Genomic DNA, 25,698 nt, shown 5'->3' on the forward strand with positions numbered 1-25,698 from the left:
TTTGGACGAGGTGAACTCGTCGCGGCCATTTTTAAATCTGCTCGTTATTATACAGTATAGACGACGACTTCTAGAGCGGTGTATAAACAAAAGCGATCATGTAGTGGCAGCTGATTGGACTCATCTTGTTTTCTGGACAGTTTGCTGTGGAGATAATCAGAAAGTTCTTTACTTGATACGAGTACAGATATACAGGAAACGTTGGTGTGTAGATTGTGTGTGATTGGCGCTCTTTGGTATTGTTCGGACCAATATAATTGACAGACGTCGATAACGTGTATTCTGAATCTGAACTGCGGTGTTCAAGCAGCGAAATAAGTGTGAAATATCAATTATTCGTGCAAAAAAAGACTGTTATTTCGTCTATGGATTGCTGCTGTACATCATGAGTAGTGCTCGCCCAAAGAGACAGATCATCCAAAAGACATTGGTAAGGCTGACTTACTTTCATTCTCAGTTCATATTGAAATGGTGTTTTCTTTTGAAAGACCTGATCTGTCCTGTCACCCACTGGGTATGACAACGATCGATTCTTTTCGGGTGCACATTAGAGATATTTTCACTGTGAGACCAGTTAATCCGACTGAAAGAGAAACTTATTTTATTCCCAAATACCGAGAAAATTCTCAATTTTACATTTCCGTAGAGGAAGTGATAATATGTTTTAGTTAGTGTAAATATATACACCGATACAAGTAGATGTTGGCGGACGATCCCTATAAATCGCATGAACTACGTTGGGCCTTGTAACTAAATGTCTGGTTTTCATGCGATCCGTGACCTAGAGTGAGTTCAGGTCAGTTCAAGGTCGGCTACTGTCTGCCTTTAAGCTAATTTGGTTGCTTGGAAAAGATATTTTTAACACATATGGAAAGTTTGCATATGTAGACAAATGAAAGGAGTACACTCATAATAATGTGTCTTATTACTGTGAATTTTTAAATAATTGTATGACAGGATTTCACGGTCACTTAATTTATAGGTAATCTATTTTAGAATGTGACATTTAATAGAAGTCACGATCTGGTATTGTTGACTGGTTATTTGAAATTGACCAAACAACCAGCCGTATATTTCAATAACAACTAATATTTGTATAAAACTACAGTGTACACCCATCGGCAGATCATGTAGGTGTGCATGTATTTATTGTCACAACTTTAACAACTACACAGGTAACTCATTTACACAGCCTAACACCTTTTAAATTGAATGAGACAACATACTGTAAAGGTAAATCTATGACAAATATGGTTTCTTATAGTATCTTACGGGCATAGTGTAAAAGTAACATTCATTGTGTGGAAGATTTTTCCCTGTAGAAACACTTCCAAACTCTCACACACACACACACACACACACACACACACACACATACATACACTTGCATGTCAAAGTCATTACCATTTCATTATGCATTTAATGCATGAATGGCCCATGTTGTATGTGTTTAATAAGTTTTATGTCAGCAAATTTCTCTTTGTACAATGAATATTGGAAATATTGGAGAGTTGCTGAATATCATGAAAAAAGGTTAGCAAATTTATCTGTAAATTCTGTAATTCTTTCTAAGTTTTACATAAGATAGCCAAAAGAATGGTGGAGGATTTTGTCCAAGTACAATGTACTTGTCAGTTACTGAGATATAATACATGTAAATGTTTCAAATCATACTTTCATTTGGTAGATGCTCAAAGCAAAGCTACAAGGATATTCTATGTTATAACTACTGAATTTCTAACGTTACTTTTAAAATTTGAATTAAATGTTGTAGCTGCATGCAACTGCTTTTATGAACTTTTTTTTATTCAGATACATCACATCATTATCCAGTACTTTTACATGTATATGTTTCAGTAAATTTATAAAAATATTTACTGTCATATATTCTAGAAACTCCTGTCGCTTTTACTCAAAAAGTATGAATTCTCTGGTACCTGTAGGAAGGTCAAATGCTGGTGTGAAATATGCAAGTCATCGTAAATTTTGAAGCAATCTCAAAATCAAATCTTTGTATATATTCTTGCATTTGTCTTATGAAGCACAGTATGCTTCATGATAGTAAAAGTTATGGAAAGTTACATTAACTTAAGAGAGCAGATAACTTTCATTTATGCAAATAACTATAATATTTGCATGAACTGGAGATATTTGTAGTACAAAATCCTGTTACCTGCCAATGTCTTCAACCATCAACGGGTAAACAGTACAAAAGATATTTCTCAACATAGAAAATGTGATTTACTATCATTACATTTGAAACTGAGAATAAGGATAGATTCCTAGAAAGTGAATTAGTAAAACAGTATGATACTCTGGTGTGGTTTTGTGATCATTTATAAATTTGTCGTATTGTTTAAAATAATACTTTAAGTACACAGTTTTTGAAATTTTTGCGTACAGAAATTAATATTTATCACTTTCTATTATCAGTAACAACTTGCTGGTCAGGCTAATCGATGTACAGTTCACAGTTTTGAAAAGTTTACTTTCAGAAAATTTGCAATATACATGTATTACATTTCAGCATCAGTAACAAGCGACTGGTCAAGCTAATCAATGTACAGTAAAAAATGGCAATCTCTCTATCTGTGTCTCTGAACACAATGGTATATGTTCAAAGTGATAAGACTTGCAGGTCATGAGCTTAGATTTACAACCCTTCTATGTTTACATGTGATGCAATTATGACTGAAAGCAAGCAAAAATATGAGAATGATTCAAAGATATGGCATCTGTGCGGTGGAGCTGCATGTTGTTAACACGGTTTTTTTTAAAACTATATTTCTCATCAAAGATGATAAGGAAACCCCCTCATACTAAATATTTTAGAAAGCAGAGACTCTAAAATTTAATATGGTAGCAATAGTTTACTCGAAGGATGAAGGGGATGTATATTTTGGATAAAAAACCTCAATTTTGTTATTAATGATAAAAATTAATTTAAATTAAAAAAAATGACAATATTTTCTGAAATGTAATATTTCACTTGAAAGAAGAGTATATGTAGAAAAAGTGACTATTTTATTTTGCATTATCTATCCTTATTCTATAATGGCATGGGTTGAAAGACTCAGACACTCAAAAAAGTGATTAAAATCATGATAAGCAAAATTAAAATGCTTCTTTTTCAAAATGAGAGAATTTTATAGCCAAACAAAATAATCATTTTGTTATATAGCATTTAAAAAGAACTTAATGTGAAAATGTCAGAAAATTTTGTCTATAAAGATACTGATGTTGCAAATTTCATCATTATTAAAGAGTCAGCGTACTGATAGATTCAAAAGTCAAGAATTCTTCATAAATTGTAGAAAATTGAGAAACATTATTATGCCATCCGTAAAAATGTTGAAGACATAATTTTAACTGTAAATATCACCAAAAAAACAGAGCCGAAAATGTTTAAATGAATGTGACAAGGAAAGGTTTACCAGTTTCTTGAAAAACTAATGATCACATTGTCCCATATTGTATGAAATTGGAGACACATGAGATAATAGTATAAGTTACTATGAAAATTGTTAAATTTATTCATGCAGTCACAAACAACACAATGTCACTTTCTCAAAAATCATTCACATATGTTACCATTTATATGTCCTGTCTACCCATGGTGCACCATTCTCTATGTGGCCCCTTTCACCCCAGAACTTTCCAAGAATCCTGCTGATATGCTGTAAGACTTCAAACACTTCTGTCACTCGTTGCAAATGGAAAAATGTCTCGTGAATTACCAACCTTCAATATGTTCATGCAACATGACAACCAACTGACCAGTAATTAAGATGAGTTTTATATTGATAGCAAGTATCCTAAATAAATGAATGCTTTCATTAGCAAAACAAGACCAGGAAACATTTGTTGAATTTAACTACGAGCGAAATACAGAATATTCATGTACGCTTGCCCACAGTCCCTTTACCGTACTGTACCTTCAAATCTGATGACGTCCAGTTCGAAAGTTTGCATCTGCTCTGTTGTATCTTTATAATAACCTACGCATAACATATATTTGAGTATCTTAGCAACCGTAGAATTTGTACCACACAATAATTTGTTTTATCAGATGTGGATTTTCACATGTGACAGTGACAAAAAATGCTATGAGACTTTCCCAAATATTTCACAAACATTTCCTCATCAAATAGCACTACATTTTAATTTTAGGGAAAGAGACATAATCAAGCTGATTTAATACATTTTTTTGGGTAACAATTTACTTTGAAGAAATAAATATGGAAGCCAGAGTTTCAACTTGAGAGTATACCACCATGAGCAGCAGAATTCAAGGGCATTTACGGGTCATTTAGTTTACACATCGGCTTAGTATGACCTTCATCTCATTCAAGGATTCCTGGTTTAACAATATCAAATTCAGGTAGTGTTTCCTGCATGTAATCTTTAGTAACCAACCTTGAAATCATCATGACACGGACATCACCAAACCTTTTCGTTATCAGTTTCACAAAATACAATCAATTAAATTTTATGAATGTAATATTGGTTTTATTCGTAGAAAACAAGTCACTTCCTGAAAAGTATTTTAAGCTAATGACAGTTGTTTTCCCACACAGCAAAAAGGGTTTTCAGACTTGATTGTTTAGGGGAAATTCAAAGTATGGTGAAATGTGCTTTCCGAGGGTATGCTTGGATTCATATAATTCTGTTGCTGATATCGGCATGCTTAATTTGCTCTTCAGGGTACCAGATAATGCCTTAGCATTTATGTGAATGCATTTGTAGTGTAGTGTAGTTATAGCAATTTCTTTGAAACAGGACAACTTTAAAAACTAATAATCAAAATTATTTTAAAATCAAGATTACCATTTTAGTACCCTGTTCTCAGCAAAAGTAAGGCCAGACATACTAATTATTTCTTAAACCTATATAAACTTGGCAAAGTACTGTAAATAATTCAAGTTGACAGATAAGATCTGCGGAAATTGTGGAAAAAAATGTGTTTTAATATACGAGTCTCTCTGTATGATATAAACATATAGAACAACTGTGTATATAAAAAGTATGTGTGCAGTTACAGAAAAGGTGTCAGTAAATATGTCTCTTGACCTGGTGAAAGGGGAGAATTAAATTTATAAGACCTAATCCTGATTAGTACATGTAGCTCTCCTTGGGTCACTTGCCTAAAACTCCCCCAAACCACAGTAATTTTCAGCCAAAAGGAAGAATCATCCAGAGGTACAGAGCAAAGTACGACATGATTTACAAGATGGCCGAAACGAAACTTATGTCTTCACAGAAGTGTTAGAACTGCCCTCAGTGGTGAGTACTGAGTGTTGAACAGTCTTTTGGGACAGTTTCTTGAAAAGTTCCCATAATTCAGTATTTCCGTATACTCTTCTAGCCACTATGAAAAGATGTCCGGGATGATACTTGAGTAATTTGCTTTCCTCTGATGGAAGAGAAACATGATATGACACAGTAATGTAGAAAGATATTTCATGACTAAAATTGCATGGAAATAGTTGTCAAGAGAGATTAGCTGGTGGCTACTTTAAATGGTTCAGCACAGAGGAAATTTGAGAATGATAAGCATATTGGTTGTTTCGGCAAACATAATATATAGCCAAGATGTCTACTTTCTCTGTTTGTGTTTAAGGGACACAAAATGGAAGAGGCTGCAAATATGTTCTAACAAAATGGAAATTTAATGAGTGTGGTATTGCCTTATAAAAGTCACAGTGAAATGCCTATTTCCTTAAAAAGTACTTAAGTATCAATCTTCTTAATAATGTCTATAATGAAATGTGTGTTTTATCACCAACACAAATTATCCTACACATTCATGTTCCCATTGATTTGAATACTGATGTCTGGTTGCTTTATTTCAATTCATGCGTCCTTTCTCCACAAATACGCCATTTATTCGGCAGTAAAGGACACGACAGTCATAGAATGGCATTGGTTTCAGTTCAGCCAGCTTTGCACAAACCGTCAATAGTAACACAAAATTGTACACAATGTACCTACATGTACGGCTAAGGCTCCAAGTCATGGCCATCTTGTCTGTGTTAAATTGCGTGGAAAAGCTGTCAGAATTTCTGTCTTAGCAGCCTAGACATTTGCTGATATCTTGAAATGTGATCTCTGAAAAGTGTTGTCCTCGGGCGGTACTTTACAAATCCTCAATATTTTAGGAGACATATTTCAACATGAATTTTGTGAGCATTGTGGAAGCTAAATTGTCACCTGTCAATTTTGACTTTTTTAGTCCCCGCGGACGAAGTCCGGCGGGGACTTATAGATTGGGTCCCGTCTGTGCGTCCGTCCGTCCGTCCGTCCGTCCGTCCGTCCGTCATCAACAGTTTCTCAGACACTGCTGAACCAATTTCGTTCAAACTTGGCACAAAGGCATAGCACTATGACCTACAGATGCACGTCGATTTATTTTGTGATACGATCGAATTTGGCCGCGAGGCGGCCATTTTGTTGCGATTTTTCATGTCTTTGGACCACAACTCAGACATCCTTGAGCAGATTATGTTCAAACTTGGCACAAAGGCATAACACTATGGATGTCAAATAATTTTGCGATATAATCCAATATGGGCGCGAGGCGGCCATTTTGTTGCGATTTTTCGTGTCTTTGGACCATAACTCAGACATCCTTGAACAGATTCTGTTCAAACTTGGCACAAAGGCATAACACTATGGCCTACATGTGCATGTGTCAAATAAGTTTGCGATACGATCCAATATGGCCGCGAGGCGGCCATTTTTGTGTGCGATTTTTCGTGTCTTTGAACCATAACTCAAACATCCTCAAACTGATTCTGTTCAAACTTGGCACAAAGGCATAACACTATGGCCTACACATGCATGTCAAATTATATTGCGATACGATCCAATATGGGCGTGAGGTGGCCATTTTGTTGCGATTTTTCATGTCTATGGACCATAACTCAGACATTCTTGAACCAATTCTGTTCAAATTGGCACAAAAGCAAAATAGTATGCCCTTCATATGAACACCAATTTATTTTGTGAAATGATCCAATATGGCTGACAGGTGGCCATTTTGTTTGCGATTTTTCATGTCTTTGAACCGTAACTCAAACATCCTTGAACCGATTTTGTTCAAACTTGGCACAAGGCAAAGCACGTACTATGGCATGCATATGCATGTATCAATTAACCTTGCGATAGGATCCAATATGGCTGCAGAACTGCCATTTTGTTGGAATTTTGCATGTCTTTGAAGCATAATTCAAAGGTCATTACACCCATTTTGTCCAAACTTGGCACAAAGATCAAGCACTAAGGCATACATGTCAATTTACTTCGTGACATGTTCCAATATGGCTGCCAGATTGTAAATTTTTTTCCAATATCTCTGCCCGATGGTCATTTTTGGATTTTTTCATGTCTTTGAGGCTTAATCATATGCAAATATTCCTTAACCAATGTTGTTGAGACTTGGTACAAAGATAAAGTACCATGGCATACATATGCATGTCTACTAATTTTGTGCTATGATCCATATGGTCAAGAGACAGCCATTTGATTTCAATTTTGGTGTGATTTTTTTATGTCTTTGAAACATAAACATAGGTCACTGTCCCTCGATGGACTGATTTTGTTCAAACGTGATACGAAGATAAAATACTATGGCTGCATTCTTGTGCACATTAAATTGTTTCATTATATGATCCGAAATGGCAGATGGCCGATTACAACAACATACCCAATCCCTTGGCATTTCGAAAATTCCACCAAACCATGTGTATAGTATGTGCCGTCATGACACTAGAGGCAGTGAGGGCATCGTTATGTGTGATGTAATCAAAAGTTCCTTCAGTGGTCATTACCGGCAGAGATGAGTCATTTATTGAACGTTCCTCAGATTACTTCATTATGCAAGTCACAGGCCTGATGCACCCGTTGCATCATGTCATTCCACAGCGACCTAGACCACAGCTACCTAGACACCAAAGATTATGACAAAATGGACAAGCGGGGACTGTGTCATCAACGATGACTTGTTATGTGAATATTTACAATCGTTGCCACAAATGAATTTTGCAACATGGGCATCTTTGAAAAGTAGCACATGTTCATACAGTCCAGACAGGAAAACCACTTCTCTGGTAAAGAAACATTCCTGATAACATTACACACAAAGCAAATTGTTTCAACCGATTTAAAACTCAGTGTAAAACGAATTCTTGCTAAGTGTTAATTACATGTAGGTTGGTGCTCACATAGAACAGTGGATGTACCCCAAGTGTATGTCCATTTAAAGCGATGTGTTCATTGATGCAAATGGTATATGAGCATTATTTGAATATGCAAATCACATGATCATTAGTCATTATCACTGGAGAATATTCATTATTGGCCTTCTGAAATCATCTAGTTATTTTTTTGGATAATCAGAGGGTTTTGCACGGGAACTTTGCAGCAGAAGCAATGGTAGACTTTTCATCTTATTTAGTCTTTTGTTTGATATTCTCGTCATAAAAAGTGTACACATGGAGAAATGTTTTGGTCTGAACATGGAAAGGCTTCTTCAAGAAGGCACAGTATTTGAAAATGATGTTTTTTTGTATCAAAAGTGAAGGCAATTATGTGTATGTTTTTTTAGACATCGTTTGGACGTTACAAAATATATATTCTGTTGTGAAAGTCAAGATTTTCAGCAACAGGAGGTCAGTGGCCTATCAGAACAAGCAATTGTAATATGGTGCCATCACTGAAGTTATTAAAACCTGATGAATGTGTTTTCAAAATATTATAAAATGCCGTGCACTCTCCATGATGCCAATGTAATGATGTGATAAAGTTCCCTACCACCTACAATTGAAAAAGTAGTGATGCCAAATTCTCAATCGATATGCAGGGCATCATTCAGATTGAATTCGACACCATAGAAAGCTCCCTTACTTCTCGAGTCTTCGTCACTACTTTCAGATGCCATCAACCTAATGCTCAATATCCTAAATTAATATATGCATTCATGCAAATTAATATATTAATTTATGCAAAGTGTGTTAATTAGCATTGCTTGCATATTCAGTTCAAATGATGATTAATATTCATTATCAATGTGAAATACCCTGTGGCATAAATCATACAATATAAACTGTTCCCATAGGGAATAATTTACTTGGCTGTCATACTGAATCAGTGAATTTCTACAAGACCCACAGATCTCCTTCTAAGTTTTAGGCTTTTTCCTACTTTAAACCAGGCAGGATGAAATTATCAGATTGAAAGTCCAGTACGTGAATGCTCCGTGGTGTGTCCATTTCACTATGAGTAGCTGGTATTGAATATAGAGTTGACTTATCCTACGCAGTTTGCAAATTAACAATTGCCGACACCCTCTGCTTTGCAAATACCTTGCTTTTCCTTTCAAAGTGCTTTTACCAGACTCATAGGAAGTGCATTGTCTGTGTATGTACTGTACTGGGCTTGAAAAACTGATGCGAAGTACATGTACAGGTATCATACAGTGTGTGGACTGTAAATGCAGTGATGTTTGCCTCACCACTTACAGAAGCAATATAATTTATGTTCAAGTTTAAAAAATGACGGTCTAAGTTTGAATAAGTAGTACCAGCAATTCATAGTACAGGATAGGCCCCCTGCAGCCCTTAATTTCTGTTATCTTCATGCAGAGAAACCTGTGACATAATTACAAGTCCTGAGTGATAGCTATGGAATATCCATGAACAGATACCACGGCTACATGTAATGTATATAATAGGTATTATCCTTTTCCGTTACACTGTGAGTGTGAATATCATTTGATACAATTGCAAAAATCAGTTGAAGGTAGTGTAAATCTCTGACTCTGTCATGTGACTTGTACAGTTGCCCATAATTTCATATATTTTAATCCCAAAAGTTGTCATCTACCAGATTATCCTCTTCATTTTTCAATATTTTCACAAAAGTTTTTGTCACTTCACTGGTAATACATAGCATCCTGGAGTAGAAAGCATTCTTCTTGTTATTCCAAAGTTAACATATACACTGGAATACTGCAGTTGTCTAGATATATGCAGTATAAAGTCCTCACCACGGCAACCATGTTGTGTTAGAGCTGAAATGAGTAAGCTATAATAGTTAGAAAAAGTTCCGACTTTGATGTTTCTCACCTGTACAGTGTTTATAGGGATTCTGAAACCCTTCAGTCCGAACAAGTACGTGTAAATAGTCATGTACACGCAAAAATTGAAAATGATCACAAGCTGCAAGGAATTTGAAAATACTTGATAATAACAGGCGAGTTTGAAACGTCAGAAGTTTGTAAACTGTACATTTTAGAGCTTTCCATTATATTGTCAAAGTAGTGAACATTGACAGAAGTAGTAATGATCTCATTTTCTAACAATGATCTGGGTATTATCGCTGTAAAAGTCTATTCCGATAAATGAATGAAGGTAAGTTTCATCTGTTGCATGTGAACCCTACCCAGCAAAGAAAAAACGTGGCATATTGCTGATAACGTCAGCCGACATGGAAATGTACAGAAAAATGGCAAGTCCAAAGTAGCAATTTTGTTTTGATAGACAATATAACGCCCACACCTACAGTAGTATCGTATTCCATCAATTTAATGGTAGATGCATGTGATAGCGGTAGCTGAAACTGACCAACAAAGTTGAAGTGTTCAGAGACTGAAGTCAGTGTGGGACAGCTCATTTTCAGTATGCTGTACAATGCATATAAAGAATGTCAATTCTGAAAAATCGCAAGTGTGGAAAAGATTTGAATAGATTCCATGTAATACGTTTTCACTCATGAATTTATGCAATATCAAGATTACCAGTATTCATTTTTCCCGGAAGTTTACTTACATCGAAGCGCGCGCGTACTACCGGTATTTGCACTGCAGTGCAAATACCAAAAACATTATTCCATACCTGCATGCAAATGAATAGAACAGCGCGTGATCCTTGCATTATGTCTTTCAATGTGTGTCACGTAAACTATTTAAAATGTGTTCGCTTGTGTTGTTAGTTCCTTTGTTTTCTCGATAAAATAAACAGGGGGAAACATATGTAATAATAACAGAAACCAACGGCGAGCGAGCAAGCTTGCCGTACCTGGGGTATTTGCACTCGTGTTTGCGTTGAATCCGGCTGTCCTTTCACTCGCTGCGCTCGTGAAAGCACGACCGCCGGATCCCCCGCAAACACTCGTGCAAATACCGCTGGTACGGCGCGCTTGCACTCTCTCGCCATGGGCTTCTGTCATATTATTAAATGGTTAAACTTGTGTTTTCAATGAAACTATGTACATAGCAGGCTCTTAGTTGACTCAACACCACAAAAATTAACAATTATTTCACACACACTGTTATACTGTAGTTCTGGAACTAGTGAGTTATTTTAGTATAGGAAATGTTCATTCAAGTACTCAAACTGAGAAACATTTTAAGTGTCTGAAATAAAATATTCTAAAATTGTGTAGATATTGTAATTTGGCATCGTGTAGTATTTGTTGCCATGGTGACCCATTTCCAGTACAGGTGAAGTTACCGTCTGAGTGCAATTATGAAAATCAAGTTGTCAATGGTCAGATGGATCTCAAGTAATTACAAATGATTATTATGTTAGACAATTATTGCTAGTGACAAGACATTAGAACGTTGGGAAATAATAACAGCGTAGCAATTTTCCTCATTTGATTAAACGCAATGACTTATCTGAGCTACTTTTCTGAGCTACTTTTAGTCGTTTAGTCTTCATCATTGAATAGGCCCTTTCAAAACTGAAATACTGTGTTCATAGAAAGAGAGTCAGTATGAAAACTGGATACATAGTATAACACCATTGAGGCTCTTTTTACATGTACACGTGAAAACAGACACAGATTCATATTCTGAAATACAGGTCTCAGAAATCCTGACAAAATGTTATCAAATTGTAACTTTTTATTTTTATTCAATACTTTGTGACGATGTATTTTTCATTACTTTTTTCAAGTGAAGGTATATATTCCAATTGTACATACATGTAGCAGAATTTCACAATGTCCAAAATTTTGGGATCTGCCTTTTCATGTGTTGTTTGAAAAATGTTACCCTACATATGAAGCTGCAGAAAATACTTATAAGGTGTTCTGCCTTTGCCACAAAAATTTTAATTTTTCAGGTTTAAGAAGTCAGCAATGATAACAGGAGATTCAAAGTTGTATTCATTCAATCTCACAATTGGATATTGCAGTAGTTTGTGTAAACTGTGATTCTGTACAGTAATTTGTCAATTTTGTGTACTTTGTACACAGTTTATCAAAGAGGTGAATTCCGTCTGTATATGATGTGTTGAACAATACATGTACCTACATCCACTCTTGAGTGAGCTATGTAATACTCAATATGACTGTGATGTCTTGGCTAGGTGACCAGATGCCATACGTTGTGAGTTCGAATCCGATCGAAAATCTACTGAATGTACTCATTGCAGGAAATTGTTGGAAATATCATTTTACTCAAGCCATGTCCACTACAATGGACGAAGGAAGGAAATGTCTTATATGTTCTGTTTAGGGCTACTGACTTACCCCAAGTGATCTGTACAACTGAATACTTCACTGTATCATACTCGAACAATTCCTTTCCATGTGTAGAAATATCCCTTCCAGAATTTGAAATGTCATAATATGCAAATATCGTACAATTCCTGGAAAATTAAATGTCACATTCCAGCATGTGTTGACGACCCACATTGTCACTGTGTCACTATAGCACTCCATTCATTTGCTTTAACCCTTTGAGCGCCAAAGTCAATTTTTGTCACTTCTGTAAAATATACCTCGGTCAATTTTGATAAAAACTGTGGCTGCTGAAATATTGTATTCATCATTTGGTCCAAAATTATCAGAAAAATTACAGAAAATTTCATAAAAATTAGTAAAATGTTGGACTAAAATTTTACAGCATTCAAAGAGTTAAACAGCACCGATAGTTGCAATACTCCCATCAAAGTTTGTGTGAAATTATTTCACATTTATGTTCTTTTACAAATGAGGCTCTTACTTGTCAATGTCTGTAAAGATACATTAAACAATTTGAAGCAAGCATACCAATGTACAAAACAATGTACAGAACAGAATCATGTTGTGCAAAAAGGTGAAACTAAGGAAAATTTTTGTATACCAGCAGATCTTTTACTGTGGAACTTTTTTGGTAGTTTGAGTAAAGAGAGGTCGATTTCTATGCAGTGTAATTGTCTGTGGCATTTAATTAATATTATGTATGGTTTTCACTTTTTATTTTAACATTTACGTAATAACATCACATAGAAACAGTAAGTCACACGTGTTTACCTCAGTCATACATTTCTCATAAAATCACTCGGATGTAAGGAAGTACACATCGTAGGTAGGCAGTATGAAGATTGCCATGGGAATATGAGCTGGCACACTGACTGTAATGCTTTCATGTCTACTCCAACTGACTTTCAACAAAAAATTAAATTAAAAAAGAAATCTACCAAAGGAAACAAGTTGTACGTGTCTGCACACAAGTAGGACAGGTTAAGCGTACCGTAGCATGACCACCATGACTGAAGTAGGTGGTGCCACAGTGTCCTTGAAGTATATATGCATGATTTAATTTTTCACAGTGGGTAAGTGCTCACTCAGAATGACATATCGATAACCTGTGAAGGAAATAATTTCATATATATACATGTAACAATTATGTATGCAATAGATAATATAAATAGTGTGAATCTAAAATTTCAAATGGATTCTTTTTATAAATTTTGTAGTATCTGAGAACTCACGTAAATTGGCCAGAATTGTGAAAATTATGCTGGAAAGAATGGTTGACTAACGACAACTATGCTATCAACAATGCCATATAGGTAGAACAAGTTATGAAAGCAGTCACATAATTCTAGGGATCTATGCTAATTGGTTAACAGCTGTTTTCATGAAGTGCAAAGCCTGGCAGTATTGCTTTATACATGCAGTATGTTTGATAAAAATTATTTGAACTCACGATTGATTTTGAGAAAGTTTTTCATGTTGTAGCAAAGAACGTAAAATGGAGATTTTGTCCCTTTCTGTAATAGGGGATACCAAATAATGATCATTGTTTTAAAAATTCTGAGAGTACATTCCTCCGGTGCAAAACAATATTGAGTTGTATAGTCGCTGCCATTTTGAGTTCATTTGCATCTTAACTAAAAAAAAATAGATTAGTCGGGATGGGCGGGGTGGGGTAGTATGAAATGTTTTAACGAGCTATTTTTTTTACGTATTGTAGGTATACTGAGAAATGAGGAATGAAAATGTTGTCATTGAAGTTACATGTACTTTGGTGTTAAGAAAGTCTGTTAAATAATCCCTTGACCAATATACAGGCTTTACCACAGCCTATTGTTACATTGTATCAATGGTGAGTGTTGACCTGTTTTCAGGGACTTCAGGGGGAAGAGGTTAAGAAAGAAATTTGATAATACACTGATAGTATTTCTAATGAAGTTGTGTTGTTTACTAGGAGTAGGAGCAATTCATGTTAAGTCACTGTAGTGGACTGTTTGATGAAAAAAATGTAAAAAGACAAATTTCATGAGGAAGCCAAGTCTTGGAACTCTAACTTTCCAACACCAGGTAAAATCTTTCGATTCTGATAATATGTTGAAAACATTGAAAACATGATTGAAGTCGCAGTCAGGTCTGTGATGAAAAAGTGGGCAGCTTTATTCTGGTTTGCTTTTCACGGGAAGCTCAATATCAAAGTCTAGTCAAGTTCATTTACTGTTACCAGGGTCATTTTCAGGTTCTTGTCAAGTGCAAATTCACCATAACTCTAGATACACGAAACCTCTCGTTTGAATCTAAGATAAAATTGCGAATCACGAATGATTATTCAAGAAGTGTGACACGTTCACAGTTTGAGAGATTATTGGAATGATTCGGTTATCCGATTTGGCAAATCTCAGGAGAAATAAAGCTCAGCCGATGACATCAGAAATAACGATTTCCGCGTGAGATTGTCACGTAGCATATATAAGTACTACATAGGTATCGGCGTGATCTTTGTTCAGCTGTTGTGGCGGTCAGGTAATTGATAAAGAGAAACCTTGGATTCAAGGACTTACTGCCCTATTTCATTTATTACCATGTAAAGAGCTTGTCGTAACCCTGCGCCATTTGCAAAGTGCAAATTTCATGTATTCGATAGGCCATAATATTTGTATAGGATACAATTTATTTATTCTTTCTTTATTTTAAGCTGGCTGTGTGTCTCTCACGGTTTAGTTTGTAGTTTTTTTTTTCAAATCCACGTAAAGCAATATGGCAGGTTGTACAAGTAGTGTTTGGTTCCACTGATGCAAGCAGTATGAACTCTATATATTCACTCATTTCAGTGATGTGTGAAATTGGATTATAAGGAGGTGAAATTGCAAGAGAAATTCTGAGAAATTTCATTTGTACGTAATCAATAATGAAAGGAGCAGAGTACGCAACGCTGTACAAAAACTGTTATTTCACATGAATATTTTACGTAACTGATCCATTGCATTTCCGGTTCAGTATCCAATACACAGTCTTCGTACAATATGGTGAATCCTAACACGTTGTTAGACGGCCATATGGTCAAAATGTTTCAAAAATTTTTTTTAAATAATTCTCTAAAGAAATTTACACCTTTCATTGGTATTCAGATGAAGACTAAACTGAGAGCTGGTGTGATCATGTCGACAGGATTTCATGTGTTCAGTCACTGAAATGGCAACCATTTTACTCCAAATCTCTCGCTAGACCGGGTCACGTAAATTTCAAAATGATGACTTGTCTCTGTTTTCCATGATTTGAACTTTCAAATGTACGTGTATGATCAAAAGCCATAAATCATGTCATTTAAAAAGTGTAACGTAAGCAAATAATTATTGCACTCGTAGTAGCACCACTGGCAAATGAATGAATCCTGTCAGAGTGGTGCTTTTCCCAATATCATCACGATTAGATAAAATCATCATAAAAAAGTGAAAACTAGACAAATACACATAAAGATGTTGGGCTGTTGTCTACTATGAAAGAGGGCATTATGTATTTTTCAATGTAGCAAGAGTGAAGTAGATGGCATTATTTCAGTCTTTTGAGCTCATGCCAAGGGTTTTATTAGGAGGCAGCGAAAGTGACCGGTCACTCTCACGATTTTTCCTGGCTAATTGTTTTAAGAAAATTAATACTCTTTGATAGCTAAAATGCTTTGTTTCCTTCCAGAAACCTTCATATTTTGTCTTTTGGTCCCTCTATTTTAAAACTTAGTGCAATGTGGCTGTGTGCACACTAACATATTACACAAAATAAATTTTTGAATGATCACGACACACAAGTTTGAAATTTCAACTTCTCAAGTCAATGTTCATGCAATCTAAGCTAAATATAGCAAAAAATATTCATTTCTTTGTGAAAGGCTGACTCAAGTGTAGCTCTGTGATATTTCAAATTCACAGTTCAGTTTTTTCCTTAACTCAATGCCTGTCCCAAATTGATATATCCACCGCGTTTTTAGAGGCATACACACACTCCGTACATTATTAACGGTGTTGCCACCAATATCAGACATCAAGGTGTCAGTCTGTTATTACCTGTGTAATTTTCCAAAACAGCTCGTGTAATTTGATGGCTTCGTCACTGTGATAATGAGCATTTTAATGTAATAGAGACATTATATATGTAACATGATAGAGCTGCAATGATGCAGTGCCTTGAAGCGTTGCTATTACTCTGAAGTGGACGGCATTAATAGGACAGTAAAAGTGAACCAGAGGAGGTTAAGTCTACATTTTACAACTTACTGGTTATCAGGTTGTCTTGATGAATTACTCTTGATTGCGTTTTACCCATAGATCAAACTGTCATTGCGTTTCTGCAGACATGTTTTGAATTTCGCAATTTTCTGTACTTTATACAGGAGATACATGATAAGTCCTCTTGGACGTGTCATAGAAATTACAAATCTTGACTACTAGTACTATGACAATTGAACGCCAATATTTCACACCCTATCCCTGAATACATCATCAGGGCAACTGGTCTTCATGCAGCAAAAGTTCATCAACCCATGAAGATAAATAATCACAGGTGCAAGTTCACTTGAACCTTCAAGAAATTTTCCAAATTGCTGTGGTATATTGTAGGTCCCAGGTTGTCTGTTCACAAATCTCTCTTCTTTTTACGTGACATATTACTTAAACATTTTTGCTGGCATATCTTTTTGGATCACAGGCAAATTAAGTCAAACTTAGTCTGGAAAGAGGTGTATTTTCTTTTCCGCTGGTCTGCCCATCACCAATTTGCTGTTTAACAGTACGGCCCTTTCATCCCATTTGCTTGTGTAGAGGTCCAAATTTGTCATGGAAAGCACAAGGATTGTTCCAAAATTTTGTTGTGAAAATGTGAAAGGGTTTAATCACCCTGCCCTGCAATTTTGATATACCATTGATTGTTTGATGGTTCTTATTCAGATTCAAATATAAGACTTATTACTGGTATTGTAAGGATTCAAGCTAAGATAGTACAGGTACTTGGTCTATAACAATGGACTGTCTGCATATTTGTAACTGTCTGGTACGAGACAATAGTCTCAGCTGTCATGCATTATGCAGCTTAAGACTTTCACAGGGGTCATGTGACATACAGATGTCTGTTTCTTAGACAAGAGGACTGTCCTCTTGTCTAAGAAACAGACACTATGACAGACACTATGACCAGAATTCTAGATGATCCACTGGTGTGTGTGTGATCTTGAAGTAACCTACAAGTAGGTCACCGGATAGGGGCTATTTTTAGCCCATGGAACCCACACACATGTCTGCACAGGCTAAAATATTTTCAAGGTTGTTGTCCTGGAGCACTTCATTCCTAATAATGTAGTTTTCTTTATAAGTAGGTGTAATTTAATTCCTCTGGATAGAAGTTCATTTGATTCAAACCAACAAGTCTACACATCATTTGAATATTGCTATAAATGATGATTTTCATATGTCTTCCAGGATTTGGACAAATTGATTATCAGTTTATTTTGAGTTTGTTTTCAAAGAATTGAAATGTTTGTGTATGTTTATATCCACTTTACCATTGGTTGTGCTCGCAAACAGTTAGCGTCTCTGAACTCTGAGAGTTTGTCTCTGAAAATTTCTTTCAGTCCACCCTGTGCCAGTACATGTACAACTCAATGTGACAGTTTTCAGACAGGGTAGTGAATTTCGCCCAAAGACGTTTCATAAATGACGAGTACTACAAATCTTATTACCATACCTGAAACTTTATTTTGTTTATCCTCAAACCGTTAACACGACGGAAGTGGTATTAAGAGGGGTCAAAGTTGCCAAATTTTGGACCCCATGTTGAATGCGTAGTAATCAGACTGCTATCGCAGTTATCGGACGTCGTATTTGGAATACGATTATAGGGGCTAAATATTGATATTTTGAACTTCAAAACCCCTGAATTTTCAACTTCAACCCCTGTTTTATATTTCGGCGTTTTTTAGAAAACTGTATGTAAATATTTCGTGATAAATTGGTTACGTTTAATCCATGGACAACGCAACTATATTTCGATGTGTATGGCACTTACATATTGGACGTGGGCTGTCTCTGTGTGGTGTTTTCGACACCTTGTATAGTACGGTGTGGCTAACTTAGCCAAGTTTGTAGCACCCAAAATAGCTTCTACCGAAAAAAAAAAACTATCCAAAACGGGACAGCAGCATCGCCTGACTTAATATGCTGTCACATGACTTGTAGAACGCTATCAATACAGAGCGAAGTGAGTAGAACGAACAACATGTCATTAAATGTCCGAAAAATGAGGTTGTCCGAAAACTATCATACTGAGTGCAGTATGTAATATTTTAGTGCTGCATAAAAACAGATCTTTCTAACTTTGGTTGAATATTGCTCTGTATTTGTTTGTAATGTCAACTACAGTTTCTTGTTCTACTCCACAAAGCATTTGATATACTGTTATACTCAGCATTCATCTTGTCAACTCGACCTGTACACGTGTAGACTGCATTGTGTTATCATTTATGGTTGACAAATTAATTCTGGTCTAGGCAAGAATTCAAATGTAAACAGTAAAAGTGCAGTTGGTACGTATAAATGGTGTGTTGACAAGCTACATGTAGTTGATGTTTAGACATGCTTTGGGGAGTAGAACAGGAAATTGTAGTTGACACAAAAACAAAAATAGTGAAAACATATCAAAAGTTACAGCTACTGGCCCTATATCCCTTTTTCTGCCAGACAGTATCACTTCCCCATCAGCTAAGTCAGTAAAAAGCCATATTGAGCCAAAACATGACGTATTTTCACCCACTTGGCTTGGGTTGTTATAGCATCTTTAGTCCAAAAAAATCAACTTTACAGTATGTTTTCAAAAGCCTTCAAATGTACAGTATTATGTTAAAATACACCGTATGAAATATGTTGTGTTTCATTAATTTTAACCATCTTGACCTGGTGGTGAAATATGGACTTGGCAGGAAAAGGGACAAAATCAGTGGCACAATGATTTTGCGCAAAGGACGCTCTGTCACTGTTCCTTCTACTGACCAAGTGAGTACAACAGAGATAATTAACAGCAACCAGGATTTATCCACACACCTAAAATAGTAACATATTGAATTCCATTTACAATGAAACAATGTTTCACTTTTATAATATCAACAGTTATGTTGTTTGACTGGGAACTATATGTTTCATGAAAGTAAAAATAAATTTTCACCTCTGAAGAGAAAACAAGCGTTCATTTTTTGAGAAAAAAACTTGACGCACAGTGAGTAAGGTGTGAATTTCAAAATAGCTTGGCTGCCAAACACAAGAGTGTAAAAGAGACACATTAAAAAGTCTCAACTCTATTGCCACAGGGTCTTGAAGACTTTTCAGACAATCAACCACGACTCACCATCACAAGAGAAAGAATTGTTATTCTTGGCCAAATAATTTATTAATAGATCTATTCATGTAAAATGTGACTTTAATGATATCATGCCAAATAATTTATTAATAAATCTAATCATGTAAAATGTGACTTTAATGATATCATGTGACCACTACATAATTGGCTGTTATGCAAGGGTGATCTTGTACTGCCAAGAATTGAAAGACAGAATCAACTTTGAACTCTCTCCATCAAACTCTTTCTATCCAAAATACTCTATCTATACACATGTGACTCAAAAAATATGTTACGTTAATTCCTCTTCTAGCTAAGCTGAACTTGTTAGGTTTGTTTGTTTGTTTGTTTGTTTGTTTGTTTGCTTTAGCTCTTAATGCCACAAAAGGGTTTTGCAAAGCAAAGTTCATAACGACTGAAAACGTAAATGTAATTTTCAAGTTGATATTTAAAAAGTAAAACATTCAGTGGACACTGGACATTTAAGAAGTGGCATATTGAACAGCAAATTCATGGAATATATTGGTCCCATTCTTGACCAAATTCATTCTTTTATACTATGCATAATATGTGATCTTGAAAAAAGAAACATACACTGGTAAGATGTAAGCTTTCCGGCACTAGAGATGACTTATGATCAAATCCAACTTGGCAACTTACGTGTACAAAACATTGCAGAGGTAATATGATGCATAAATTAAAAGATCTCATTAATGTTTGACATCAAAAAGTTCTCTTAATTGTCTGCAAAAGCATTCATCACACTCATGGTTGCCATTGCAGGCAGTGTGCCACTCACCTGCACAGGAATATATTTTGATCGATACCTTTCCAGTGTTCTCACCAGAAAAAAAATTTTGTGGGACATTTTGTCCCGCTGACCAAAAAAAAGCGGGACAACGGATGATTTTTGTGAGACAATATATAAATATGTTAAAAAAGTCAAACTGCAAATATGAACCTTATTCTGTGCATGGAAAAAATAAAGGACTCAACAACTCATTCAACTTAACAACTTTTTTGTAAACATTCGGTGAACATATCAACTGATATTGAATATCAGTGACTTTTAATGAAAAGTCTATGGGACTTTCGTTCTTTCCAGTGTGAAAGTCCATTTCGGGGTCCTCTACAATAACAGTAGTTGCTAGAGTGTCCAGCCGCTCAGCTCCCAGTTGATTCCTGTCATTAGTTACTTTTTTTCGCACTCTAAACCCCCTTTCACAACCAGCAGAAGGAACAGGCCAAGTCAGCATTTATTTAGATCAGGAAACATATCCCTATGATGTTTGTAAACAATCATAAACTTTTGACGTGAAATTTGGTCGCCAGCCAAGGCTACACATTTTGTCAATTGATTGAAGCATGGAAAAAAGACGTCCATGTTCTCACGTATAAGTTCGCCTGGAATAATATACTTATCACATGCGCAAGCCAAGAATTGATAATTTTTTGCATAATAAGAGAACTTTCCTCCAACTATTCCACATTTAAACCTCGGAACTACTTTTGGAATAATATTATCAATCGGCAGTGGGCCAGTTGTCGATCATTTCCAGTCGTGGGTACCAGGTCGCGTGGGCGAGGAACGGAGCAAATGCCTGATTAACATCACACAACACAGATCTCCCGCGAAGTTTATACATGATTCCAAACATAGCAAAGACCTAAAAATTATCTCAGACAAAGTTGCGTTATTTTTCGAGAACAAAAATTCACTGAATCTCAACGGCACGAACACTTTAACGTCGTTCCCGTCAAGACCTTGGTTGCCATGCGGAACTCACAGTATAATGCTACCAGCTTCGAGTTCGTTGTTTTCGAAAAATGTTCATGTAATTCCTTAGGCATATACAAGCTTTACATTCTTGTGTTTTTGTAGTTCGGATTATTGTTGTCGTAGCCTATGAAAAAATTTATCGTGCCCATGACGCCTCCAGCTTCCGCGAATTCCGTGGACATGTACCGATATGCATGCAAGGCGAACACATCAAGTGCGTCAGACTACCACAGTCTCGTGTGGTTCAATACACGACGGCCGCTGTGTGGTATACGTAATAATGCATCCACACATCGGCCATCATGTATCGAATCACAAGTGACTGTGGCTTAAGTACGCCCTCTGATGGGTATTGCCTCCAGATTGCCTCGGTTTCAACCAGGAAGTGTAATACTCGCGTCAATCATTTACGTCCATGGTGAAAAGTATTGGCTGTATGATACGGCCGGCCGGCCGTACGGCTGGCACCACAAAAGTTTATAATTTCAAAGGCGCGCCACTATTGGCGCGCACGCCCAAGAAATCCGCGACAAAACAGAAAAATACGCGAGAATGTCGCGGAATCGCGGCCTGGTGAGAACGCTGCCTTTCCAAACAACTTTTTTGTGTGTAGTGTACACATACTTTATAGTTTTACATGTAAATACTAATAGTATTAATTTTGATAATATTTAAGGTACCGTTTTTATAAAAAGACAGGAAAACATTGATTTTGTTAAATCTCTGTTGTTTTTGTATTGATAAATTTGAATGAATTATAGAGTTATCATTTCCTGTTTATGAAAACAGCTGTTTGAAATCTTTAGGGGGCTTGGTTGGGGGATAGGTGACAAGGTGGGGGAGGGAGTTACAGGTGGAGATGGGTGGATTACATAAAGCTGGTGTACAGACTCCCCAGGTTTTATATCTTTTTGACAAAATCTACATTTAGTGAATCATTGTTCAATCTTGTCGAACCTCAATTGCATGGCTAATGTTCTCACAAGGTCTATGGCTATGCAGAAATTGGACTTCAATTGAGTTACTTTACTAGTCAAAAGTAAATCACAAAAATATTATATTTCCTTTGACATTGTACATTTTATGCATCAACTGTTGCTCAGCCATTTGTATGTAATGCAAATGTATATCTACAATGACAGACATTGATGTGTGAATTATAGTATAAAACATTTTGCAATTTGCTCGCACAGTGTGAGGCAAGGCAAAGCTGAGCACCCATAGGCCAGCAAGAATATGGATCCTCCATTCTTGTAGAATTTCAATGGTATAGGTATAGGGAACCATAAACCAGGAAATACGTGTCACCAAGTGGACCATGCAATGGTACAACTGTATTCACCACAGAGCGTTGTCGTTTTCAGGATTACAATAATGGATTACTTTGGAAAGAAGAGAAAGAACTGCGCAAAGCTCTTTATGCATCTTTGCATTCAGTCAAACAGCAGAGTCATGGAGAGACCTCTGCCAGTGCTCCTGGAAGCCTCTGTTCAACTCCACCCTGCTACAAGAAATCAAAAGAAACAGACTCTTCTGAAAAGGACAAAGTGAAAGGCAAAGCCAAAAACAAAGAGAAGATCAACAATTGCAGTCAGAAAGCGAAACCTAGGAAAGACAAAGTGGACGGTTCCAGAATAATAAATTCCAGACTGAAACAGAAGTCCAAAAAGAAGAGGAAGGACAGCGTATCAAGTTGTTCTGTTAATTCATTCTCAGAGACTGATGTCGATGAACCTCCCAAACCTAAAAGGTTAGTTTATTAAGTTATGGTAGACCATGCCAACATAATGTCACAAACAAACAATGTCAACTTTGGACCGTGTGCATGTACATGTATATTACCCATTTTAGAATGAACAATTTGATTCGACATAGAAAGTGTTTTGCTTCGGTTGGCGAACACAGGTCAATACTTTGGGGGAAATAAGTCCATAAGTAACATCTCCATGTCACCTTGTATGACTACATTGGTACACCAAGGGAACCCTGATGAACTGACTGGAGACCAGCGGTATCATTTCCTGTAAAGTGGCTTTTGATAATTAAAACAGGCGCATGATCAACAAAACTGATTTACGCACAGTGGATTTAGCTCTAATTTGATTTACAATTGCAGTTTTGTACTAACCATATGCCATGCATGCGGTAACACCATGGAAACCCTGTGTATTCCTGATATTAGTCACCATTCAGATTTTTTGTTGAAATATTCATTGTTCAAAAACCTGTCAGCGGATTAAACTCCCTACACAACAATGTAACGGTATTTCTCAAATTTATTGTGTTTAAATAAGGGAAGTTTAAACCAAATTCTATATAAGGTATTTGCACTTCCAAACTTGCATTCAGAGGAGTGTCAATGGGTTAAGGTTGAACGCAATGAGTATCATATATGATTTGTGTCTTTTAATTATCCATGATCTCTAAGAGACTTGTTACCCTTAGCGATAAAACTGATACAACCAAAAGTGCTATGAACTTACCGTAAGACTGTGCGGTAGACACACACTGTGTATCCAGGAACCTCAGTAGACAAAAGCTACAACCACAAAACAGTAGAATGCCATGCATATTTCCCTTTCCTCCTCTTATCCACACTCACCCCTGATCCATTCTCCTCCCCAATTCATTCTCACCTCCTAATTCATCCTCACGCCCTAATTCATTCTTACCCCAATCCATTCCCCATCTCTTCTCTCTCCTAAGACATTTCCCCCTTAATTCATCCCACCCCCTAATTCATTCTTATCTCCTAATTCAGTTTCACGCACGTACTATTTACACATTATAAATCATATCATGATATGAAGATCGACTCATTCTTTGAATCTGTAGACCCACCCACTCATGCATACAAACACAAACACTATAAACCTTTAGACCACATACATAATACACCCATATCATACACATGAAACCCAACACGTACCATATATACGACCACAAAAATCACCATGCATACACCCACTTTCTATGCCCAAAAATCACCACGGATACGCCCACTTTCTAGGCCCAAAAATCACCATGGATACGCCTACTGTCTAGGCCAAAAACTCACCATGGATACACCCGCTTTCTAGGCCCAAAAATCACCTTGGATACGCCCACTGTCTAGGCCAAAAAGTCACCATGGATACACCCGCTTTCTACACCCATTTCACTTTAGCAAATAGGAATCTCATCCCTGTTGAACTTTTAACTAAAATTACAAATCATTATCTAATAAAATTTAACCATTCTGTTTACTAAAGGATGATGAATGTAGTTTCATTGTGAGAATTTATTTCCTATTCAGAGCTCGGGTACACGCTCAGCGTAAATTTGCCCAGTCATTGCCAGGTACACCCAACACAACACCCATCAAGTGCCCAGGCGGCAGCGGCAGTCTACTGACAACCAAGCGTCCAAAAACAGAAGACTTCTTAACATTCCTTTGTTTGAGAGGTGAGTCATTATTGATCACGCTTGCAAAGGTTACTTTCGTGAAATCCCTTTCCATATTAGCAGTTCATAACAGTGCAAACATGGCATGTATGTTGCCGGGTTTTCCTGGAATTCGAGTTTACCATTGTTTGTTAAAGCTGCTTGGTTTCCAGAAATTGAAGTGTACCATTGTTTATCCAGTCTTCCCTAGCCAATGGCAGATTTGCAGGGTATTTTCACAATTAAAGTACAAATTCAATTTTCTATTTGCGAATGTTGCTACACCTCAATATCAGTTTTGGAAATGTTAGTTGCATCAAAGTGAAGAAAAAACAATAATCATGAATTTACATATTACTATAATCCATTTAATTATTTTTAACTGCCTCTTAGATTATTAACTTTAGACTTATTTTTCAATATTTTGTTCTTTCAATAAAATAGAATCTCTCATTGTTCTCAAAAGGATTTTAAAGTGCCCTGTGTTTTTTTGTTTTTTTTCTCTTTTTATTTTTTTATTTTTAAATATTAAAAAAAAATTGTTATTATATATATTAATACAAAGGCACAAAGCACTGGGCAGAAATCATTTTTCTGCC

General features: G+C 36.2%; 1 protein-coding gene across 1 annotated transcript in view; it reads left to right on the forward strand.

Annotated features, from left to right (window-relative positions):
• Positions 1 to 118: 118 nt before the first annotated feature.
• The window catches only part of LOC139148265 (protein Jumonji-like), a 50,236-nt gene continuing 24,656 nt past the window's right edge, over positions 119 to 25,698 (forward strand). The window contains 3 exon segments of the mRNA XM_070719617.1: positions 119 to 430; positions 23,041 to 23,426; positions 24,972 to 25,120. Of these exon segments, the coding sequence (XP_070575718.1) occupies positions 386 to 430; positions 23,041 to 23,426; positions 24,972 to 25,120 (580 nt within the window). The 5' untranslated portion in view covers positions 119 to 385.

Source organism: Ptychodera flava, chromosome 13 (genome assembly GCF_041260155.1).
Source record: "Ptychodera flava strain L36383 chromosome 13, AS_Pfla_20210202, whole genome shotgun sequence".
NCBI classification, from domain to species: Eukaryota; Metazoa; Hemichordata; class Enteropneusta; family Ptychoderidae; genus Ptychodera; species Ptychodera flava.